The sequence below is a fragment of the Miniopterus schreibersii genome, assembly GCF_964146895.1.
Source record: "Miniopterus schreibersii genome assembly, chromosome: X".
NCBI classification, from domain to species: domain Eukaryota; kingdom Metazoa; phylum Chordata; class Mammalia; order Chiroptera; family Miniopteridae; genus Miniopterus; species Miniopterus schreibersii.
Genome location: NC_138104.1, coordinates 50583010 through 50592678, shown reverse-complemented (window position 1 = coordinate 50592678; position 9669 = coordinate 50583010). Strand labels below are relative to the sequence as shown.

Genomic DNA, 9669 nt, shown 5'->3' with positions numbered 1-9669 from the left:
TACTTCTTCCAATCCATGAGCATGGTATATTCTTCCACTTTTTTATATCTTCCTCTGTTTCTTTTTTCAGTGTCCTGTAGTTTTCTGAGTACAGGTCTTTTATATCCATGGTTAAGTTTATTCCTAGGTATCTTATTTTTTTAGTTGCAATGGTAAATGGGATTATTTTTTTAGTTTCTCTCTCTGAAAGTTGATTGTTGGTGTATAAGAATGCCATTGATTTCTGGATGTTGATTTTGTATCCAGTTACCTTGCGAAATTCGTTTATCAAATCTAGTAGTACTTTGATGGAGTCTTTAGGGTTTTCTATGTATAATATCATGTCATCTTCAAATAATGACAGTTTTACTTCCTCCTTTCCAATTTGGATACCTTTTATGTTTTGTTCCTGTCTGATGGCTGTGTCTAGGACTTGCAGTACTATGTTGAATAAGAGTGGTGAAAGTGGACATCTCTTTTTTTTTTTTTAATATATCTTTATTGATTTCAGAGAGAGGAAAGGAGAGGGAGAGAGAGAGATAGAAACATCAATGATGAGAGAGTCATTGATTGGCTGCCTCCTGCATGCCCCCGACTGGGGATCGAGTCCGCAACCCGGGCATACGCCCTGGCCAGGAATCGAACGCTGATCGCCTGGATCCTAGGTGAACACTCAACTGCTGAGCCACGCCTGGCCAGGCAAAAGTGGACATCTCTGTCTTGTTCTTGTTTTTAAGGGAAATGGTTTTAGTTTTTGACCCTTGAGTATGATGTTGGCTGTAGGTTTGTCATATATGGCCTTTATTATGTTGAGGTATGATCCCTCTATTCCCACTTTGCTGAGAGTTTTTATCAGAAATGGGTGCTGGATTTTGTCAAATGCTTTCCCCCCATCTATTAATATGATCATATGATTTTTGTCCTTCATTTTGTTTATGTGACATATCACATTTATTTATTTGCGGATGTTTTCACCAGCCTTGTATCCCCGGAATAAATCCCACTTGGTCGTGGTGTATTATCTTTTTAATGTATTGCTGGATCCTGTTTGCTAGTATTTTAGTGAGGATTTTAGCATCTATATTCACCAGGGATATTAGCCTGTAATTTTCTTTCATTGTAGTGTCTTTATCTGGTTTTGGGATTAGGATGATGCTGGCCTCATAAAAAGAGTTTGGGAGTTTTCCCTCCTCTTGAATTTTCTGGAATAGTTTGAATAGAATAGGTGTTCATTCTTCTTTGAATGTTTGGTAAAACTCACCTGTAAATCCATCTGATCCAGGACGTTTGTTTGCTGGGAGTTTTTTGATTACTGCTTCAATTTCATTAGTTGTTATCAGCCTATTCATGTTTTTTGCCTCTTCTTGATTCAGTTTTGGAAGTTTGCATGCCTCTAGGAGTTTGTCCATTTCACCCATATTGTCCAGTTTGTTGGCATATAGTTCTTCATAGTATTTTCTTATGATCCTTTGTATTTCTGTTGGGTCAGTTGTTATATCACCTCTTTCATTTCTGATTTTATTTATTTGGGTTCTCTCTGTTTCTTAGTGAGTTTGGCTAAAGGTGTACCAATCTTATTTCTTTTCAAAGAAGCAGCTCGTGGTTTCATTGATTTTTTTGTATTCTGTTTTTAGTCTCTATGTCATTAATTTCTGCCCTGATTTTTATTATTTCCTTCCTTCTACTTCCTTGGGGCTTTTCTTGCTGTTCTCTTTCTAGTTCTTTTAGTTTTTGTGTTTGTGGTTCATTAGAGCTTTATCTTGTTTCTTGAGATAGACCTGTAATGCTATGAATTTTCCTCTCAAGACTGCTTTTCACTGTGTCCCATAGATTTTGAGTTGTTGTCTATTCATTTTTGTTTTTTTCCATGAAATGTTTGATTTCTTCCTTGATCTCATTGGTAACCCATTCACTGTTTAATAACATGCTATTTAGCTTCCATGTGTTTGAATATTTTTGAGTTTTTTAATAATGGTTGATTTCTAATTTCATGGCTTTGTGATCTGAGAAGATGCTTGATATGATTTCAATGTTCTTGTATTTGTAGAGACTTGCCTTGTGCCCTAACATGTGGTCTACTTTTGAGAATGTTCCATGTGCACTTCAGAAGAATGTGTATTCTGCTGCTTTGGGGTGAAATGTTCTGTAAGTGTCAATTAAATCCATTAGGTCTAGTGAGTCATTTAAGGTCTGTGTTTCCCTGTTGATTTTTTGTCTTGATGATCTGTTCAATGCTGACAGTGGGATGTTAAAGTCCCCCACTATGATTGTGTTGCTGTCAATCTCCCCCTTAAAGTCCCCCAAGAAATTTTTTATATATTTAAGTGCTCCTATATTGGGTGCATAAATGTTTATAAGGGTTATTTCCTCCTGTTGAATTGATCCCTTTAGTATTATGTAGTGACCATCTTTGTCTCTCCTTATGGTCTTTATTTTGAAGTCTATTTTGTCAGAAATAAGTATTGCTACACCAGCTTTTCCCCCCTTTCCATTTGTATGGAATATTTTATTCCGTCCCTTCACTTTTAGCCTGTGTGAATCTTTTGCTCTCAGGTGGGTCTCTACATTTAAGGTTATTGTTGATAGGTACTTATCTATTGCTATTTTTATTCTTTATGTTTATGTTTCTCTTTCTCTCTATTTCTACTTCTTATTACAGAAGTCCCTTTAACATTTCTTGCAATGCTGGTTTGTTGGTGATAAAGTCCTTTAGCCTTTTTTTTGGGGGGGGGGGCGGTCTGGGAAGCTCTTTATTTCACCATGTATTTTGAATGATAGCTTTGCTGGATAGAATTGTCTTGGTTTCAGATTCTTGCTTTTCATTTCTTTGAGTACTTCATGCCATCCCCTTCTGGCCTGTAGAGTTTCTGATGAGAAGTCAGATGACAGCCTTCTGGGAGCTCCTTTGTAGGTAACAGATTGCTTTTCTTTTGCTGCCTTTATGATCTTCTCTTTGTATTGGATTTTTGGGATTTTTATTATGATGTGCCTGGACGTGGGCCTCTTTGGGTTCTTCTTGCTTGGGACTCTCTGTGCCTCCTGAACTTGTGTGGTTTTTCCTTGACCTGGTTAAGGAAGTTTTTTGCCATTATTTCTTCAAAGGTTCTCGAACACTTGCTTACTTTCTATATTTTCTTGCACTCCTATGATGCGAATATTGTTATGTTTCAGGTTGTTCCACAGCTTCCTTAAACTGTCCTCCTGTTATTTAATTTTTTTTTTTCTTTTTAGATCTCTGATTGAGTGATTTTTTCTACCCTGTCTTCTAAATCGCTGAGCTGATCCTCATCTTCCCCAAATCTGCTGTTTATTCCTTCCAATGTATTCTTTATTTCTGCTATGTCATTCTTAATTTCCTTAATAGTTTCCATATCTTTTCTCAGCATTCTTACAATCAGTATTCTGAACTCTATATCTGATAGATTTCTTATCTCCATTTCACTTAGCTCTTCTTCTGGAGAATTCTCTTGTTCTTTCACTTGGGGCTTGTTTTTTGTCTGCCCATTTTGGCTGCCTGTTTGGGCTTGTTTATATATATTATGTAGATCTGCTAGGACTCTCAATCCTTTTGGAGGGTCTCTGGTGCAGGCCAATGTCAGACGCTGGTGTGACTGGCCTTGAGTACCCTGTTTGGAGCTATCAACAACCCAGGGCTTGTGGTTCCCTCTGCTGGGGCTGGTTGCATTTGGACAGGACCAAAATGCACACCAAAATCTGCTTTTCCAAGGCCCGGGTCCAGAAGTAGACCAGGCATAGACTCAAAGCACTCAGATGTCCACTTTTGCCTGAGGCTGATTGATCTGATTCTCTCAATGAACCTCATGCTGTAGACCACAGCAAGGTGTAAACTCCACAGAGTGGGGCAAGAGCTTTTCCAATGGGTGGGGCATTTATTCCCCTCACTCCCTTCCCCGGGCAAAAGCTTCCTGGATGGCAAAGGTCTGCCTCAGAAAGATGTCCTCTGCTGTATGGCAGAATGATTCAGCACAGGAATTCAGACAGGTGCCGCCTAACCTCTATTTCCAGAGCCTGAAATCCTGGATTCTCCTCACCCCACTCTGCCCTTCCTCTGCTGGAGTCGAAAGTGAGTGGCTGCACAAGAAACTTTGTGTGTTGGCCCTTTAAAAAGGTGCCTGCATTTCCAGCTGTCTCTCGCTGGCAAACAGAAACCTCGCTGCTTTTGACATGCAGATGTTATGTGGGTACCTTTCTCAGTTCTGGTGCTCTGGCCTGGGGAACCCAGATTGGGGTTTAGACCCCCAGAGTTCTCAGTGGGACCCCTCCCCCACAGCTGAGATATCCCTCCAGACCTTCAGCTGCTGCCTATGGGAACCCAGCCACACCTCTTGTACCTCTGCACTTCCTACCAGTCTCTTTGTGGTCTCCACTTTAGGTCCTTGCTTATGAGGGTGCTCTCCAGCTAGTGTTCAGTTGATCATTAGGATGGTTTTTCTATATTTTAGTTGTAATTCCAGTTTGGTCCTGGGAGATTATCAGTGTACCTTCCACTCAATCTGCCGCCATCTTGGAATTGGACTCTGTATTCTTGTATTCATTCAGGTTAAGATAGAAGTGACCTGTAAACTTTGTAAACCTTGTTGTTTCCCCCATATCATGGATGATTCTGTTAACTAGACTGAGATCCATAGACCCCAAAGTGCATCTCCAGTGTTGAAATTTCAGGTATCAGCCCAAACAGCAAGGGAGGTTTTTTATTGTTCACTGCTAAGGGGAGAGTTGGGCAATTTCTTAATTCTCTAAATAAAATAAAATATGCAATTGCCTCCTCTGCCTGTATGTGCTAACAATTTTCTTTATAGGAGAAGTAACACTGATCTTTGCTGATACACATGGAGATTGCTTTAGAAATGGAGTTGTTTTGGACATTAACTTTGGGAGAATTTTTGCTTCATTTTTTTGAAGCAGCTATGATATAGTGAGAGATAAATTTAAACAAAACATCTTTCTTTTTTTTTTTTGCAGCAAAGTCACATGGAAGTACTATTACTTAAAAAATGAGCATCATACATATGAAGGGATTTTTTTTCTAATGGTAACTGTGAGACCTGGGGCTAACAAGATGGGCTTAGAGAACCTTCTGCCTCCTCAGCAGCTCTGGCTCATTTTAATTGGATTTTCTCTGCTGTCTTTGGCAGAGACATACGGATTCAGTAAATGTACTCAGTATGAACTGGACATTCACCATGTTTTCTGCATTCGGAAGAAGATCACCAACTTGACAGATGCCATTTGTGACATCCCTGGATACACTACTCACCTCAACCTGACACAAAACCAAATTGAGATTCTTCCTCCCTATTGCTTCATTAATTTGTCTGCTCTGGTGGACTTGCGACTGGAGTGGAATTCCATTTGGAAGATTGAGGAAAGGGCCTTTTGGGGACTTGAAAATCTAACCCTTTTGAATTTAGTAGAAAATAAGATTCAAAGTGTGAACAACTCCTTTGAGGGCCTGTCCAACTTAGAGACTTTGCTCCTGAGCCATAATCAAATTACCAATATTCACAAAAATGCATTTGTCCCTCTTTTCAAATTGAAACACTTAAGCTTATCTAGAAACTATTACCAATTTTTCTAATATTCTTGAAGCAGTCCAGCATCTTCCACGCCTGGAATACCTTGATCTTACTAGCAACATCATCATCTCCTTGGACCACAGTCCCAGGTCATTGATCTCCCTGACTCAACTGAGCCTGCAGAGGAACAATCTAATGGAATTAAATTTCTCTGCTTTGTCACTGCCTAATCTCACCATTCTGGATGTCTCTCAGAATAGCCTTGGAGTCATCCAGAATGTGGCTCTGGAAACTCTACCCCAGCTGAGGAGCTTGAATCTGAGTGGAACATCAGTGAAACTGGAGATGCTTCAAGCCAAACACCTACAGAATCTAAGGGAAATGGATTTTAGTGACCAGGAATTTAGAGGCGGTCATTTAAACTTGAGCAGAGTGTGTCACCTCCTCAGACAGTTGCCCATGTTAGAGATTTTGGTTTTTAGGAAAAAGGCCACTGATGCAGGGGACATAAAGCACCTTGCCAACTGTACCAGGCTTTTGTTCCTTGACCTGAGCCAAAACAATAATCTGGTTTACCTCAATGACAGTGAATTCAATGCTATGCCCAGCCTTCAAAGGCTGAATCTAAGTAAGTGCAAAATTTCCTTTGTCAACAACCAGACTTGGAGTGCCCTCCAGAACTTGACAGCCTTAGATCTGAGCTACAACACGTTTAAAAGATTTCCAGATTTTGCATTTTCACCCTTGAGGTACCTACAATCTCTCTTCCTCTCTAGAAATCCCATCACAGAACTCAATGATATGGCCTTTTATGGGCTATATTCTTTGAAGGAGCTCAATTTGGCCGGGTGCTGGATAGTGAAAATTGACAAATACTCCTTTGCTCAATTTCCAAATTTGGAGAGTTTAGACCTTGGAGACAACAATATTCGGACTCTAAAACGCAGTACTTTTCAGTTTCTGAAGAAACTCCAAGTTCTGATTCTCTCCCGGAACCGCCTGAATATTATAGAGAAAAATGCATTTTCTGGCCTTACTCACCTCTACAGACTTGACCTGGCATACAATATCTTGTCAAGTATTCAGGCATATCTCTTCTTGGGCCTTGAAAATCTAGAAGTTTTGAATCTCAGTTTCAATAAAATTACATATGAAACCACTAGGACCTTGCCAACTCCTCCATTTATGAACCTTGAGTCTTTGAAACAACTCAACCTAGAAGGACAAATGCATGGGATTCAGGTTGTTCCAACCAACTTCTTCCAAGGGCTGAATGGCTTGCAGGAGCTACTCCTAGGCAAAAATCCCATGGTATTCTTGGATCATCTCCAATTTGACCCCCTTACTAATCTCACAAAGTTGGATATCTCAGGAACAAAATCTGGAGACCGAAGTCTCTATTTAAATATTTCCTTATTCCAAAAACTCAAAAGACTAAAAATACTGCGCCTGGAAAACAACAACATTGAGTCACTGACTCCTGGCATGTTCTCTGGCTTAGAAAGCCTTCAGGTCTTCTCTTTAAGATTCAACAATCTAAAAGTCATTAATCAAAGTCATCTGGAGAACCTTAAGTCTCTGACGTTCTTTGATCTCTATGGGAACAAACTTCAGTGCAGCTGTGACAATGTGTGGTTCAAGAACTGGTCAATAAAAACAGCAAATGTCCATATCCCTTACCTCCGGAGCTATCACTGTCAGGAGCCAAATACCCAGAGTTTGTTGATAGATTTTGATGATGCTATGTGTAATTTTGACTTCGGAAAGGTTTACTTCTTCTGCTCTTTCAGTCTTGTCCTCACAACCATGGTCTTCTCTTGGTTCAGCGCCAAGATAACGTCATCTCTAAGGTATGGGCTCTACATATTTCGAGCCTGGTGCCTGGCCAAGTGGCATAGGACAGAGAAGGAATTCATCTATGATGCCTTTGTCTCTTTCACTGCCACTGATGAAAGGTGGGTATATGAAGAGCTTGTTCCAGCCCTAGAAGAAGGTGGCCAGCCCACCTTTAAGCTCTGTCTTCACCATCGGGACTTTGAACCAGGTATAGATATCTTTGAGAACATTCAGAATGCCATCAACACCAGCCGGAAAACTGTATGTGTGGTCAGTAACCACTACCTGCACAGTGAATGGTGCCACCTTGAAGTACAGCTGGCCAGCATCAAGATGTTCTATGAGCATAGGGATGTTATCATCTTGATCTTCCTGGAAGAGATCCCAGACTATAAGTTATCCAGCTACCACCGACTCAGGAAACTTGTGAACAGGCAGACATTTATCACCTGGCCAGACAGTGTCCATGAGAGGCCACTCTTCTGGGCTCGTATTAGAAATGCATTGGGCAATAAATCTGTGGAGAAAGACAATGCACAGCTAATTGTGAGTGAATGACTGAAAGTCTTTGTGAACTTAAATCCAATGTTGCCCATAGGCTAAGAGTGTGACTGAATGTACCTGTTATGCAGGGAAAAAGACATGAGCTGCTCATGACCATCAGACCCAGGATCATTTGGTTAATGTCCATTGGGCAATTGGAAGAGTGAAGGGGGCTGCTTGAGGAAGCTTCAGGAACAGTGCTCCCACTCTAGGGGATTGGATATCTGGAAAGTATGTCCATTTTATTAAGGGGAAGACTTGGGAGACAAGTCACCTGAAAGTCTGGGGATCAGACAAGCCCTCATATGTGCTTGAGAACATTGCTCAACTAGTCTCCAAATCAGTTCCTGTCAAGATAGATTGAATTGTACTCCTTCTAAGAACCTGTAACATCAGAAACACTACCTACAGACCTCAATAAAAGCCACAATAAAAAGAGATTCTGGTGTATTCTTCTTTAGGGCATAAGATTCCAAAGGTCATATTTTTCTTCTGTTTAAGTGAGAGGCCAAGAGTTAAGAGAGTCTTAGTTTGGATCCATCAATTTACTTCATGGAAAGCAGCCTTGATGAACTAGAAATGCAAAGATGGCTGCAAAAACTATCACTTAGCTTTGTTAAAACAGACTTCATAGAGCAGTTTCTGGCAGGGGTGTAGACTCTAGTGACTTCATGCTTCAAGTACCAGACACATACCAGTACTCTGTAGCCATCAATGCTTGTTGGAAGCAACACTCAGCTTAGGGGCCATGGCTCTTGTATTATGCAAAAGTGCTACAAATTCATGTAGGAAGGAATTTCCTACAGGAAAAGTGCTGCAAATTCCTGGAGCAAGAGGGACCAAAGGGATCCAAAGGAGGTCAGCCTACAGTAAGAGTAGTAGGTAGGTACCAACACTTTTCTTTTCTGATTGTCTCTCCACAAGGGCTTGGTGCTTAGTCCTTGGCTTCCTTCTACAGTCTTTCCTTTATACTTAAGACATTGGGAAGAGTTTGTTGAGGAAAACACCTTGAAGGGCAGAATTTTTAGTGGTTGGGGTAGTCCAATGTTTACTTTGGTGGACCTTAGCCAGGCCTCTTCGTAACATAAATGAAGAGAGCTCAGCATGTTTTAGATATGACTTTTTTTTTTTTTAACTTATTAAATTTTATTTTTGTTTAAAATATTACAGATGTCTCTTTTTTCCTCCAATGACCCGTTCCAACCCGTCCCATCCCCCTCCTCAGTCCCTGTCCCCACCATTGTCCGTGTCCTTGGGTTGTGCATATATGGATATAAATTCTTTGGTTACTCTCTCCCCTTCCACCCACCCGCTCTCCTCCATCCCTCTGACATTTGTCAGTCTCATCTATGCTTCTATAGACACGACTTTTCTTAAACCATTAACAAAAAATCCCGGGGCACTGAGACTGGCATTCTTCCAGACTTGGTGAGTGCGCATCCAGCTGCTGCCATCCTCTCACCTTCCTCCTGTGGCTCTTTGCCGGAGAGAGTTGCAGAACTGACTCAAAAATAAAACTGTTTATCCCAGCCTTGCATCAGTGTCACTTGACTATTCCCTGTATACGAATCACTGGCATCCTATATTTCACTGATCTTGTTTATCCTTGAAGGTGTACTCACACATTTCCCAGTCTCCTGAATTGCCTACAAATGGATAAATATTTGAAAAAAAAAATGTTTAAAAAATCTAAGGGCATCTGTGTGGGAATTTATGTCATCAGCTGGATGTTTATGGGTTAAATATTACATTATAGCAGGAAATCATTTGCAAC

General features: G+C 40.6%; 1 protein-coding gene across 1 annotated transcript; it reads left to right on the top strand.

Annotated features, from left to right (window-relative positions):
* The first annotated feature begins 2042 nt into the window (after window positions 1-2042).
* On the top strand, window positions 2043-8317 carry LOC308551259 (toll-like receptor 13). Its single transcript, XM_081125703.1, is given in 3 exon segments — window positions 2043-2124; window positions 4963-5562; window positions 5564-8317. Coding segments are annotated over 2 exon segments (2880 nt in total). The 5' UTR covers window positions 2043-2124; window positions 4963-5029; the 3' UTR covers window positions 7911-8317.
* The last annotated feature ends 1352 nt before the right edge of the window (window positions 8318-9669 follow it).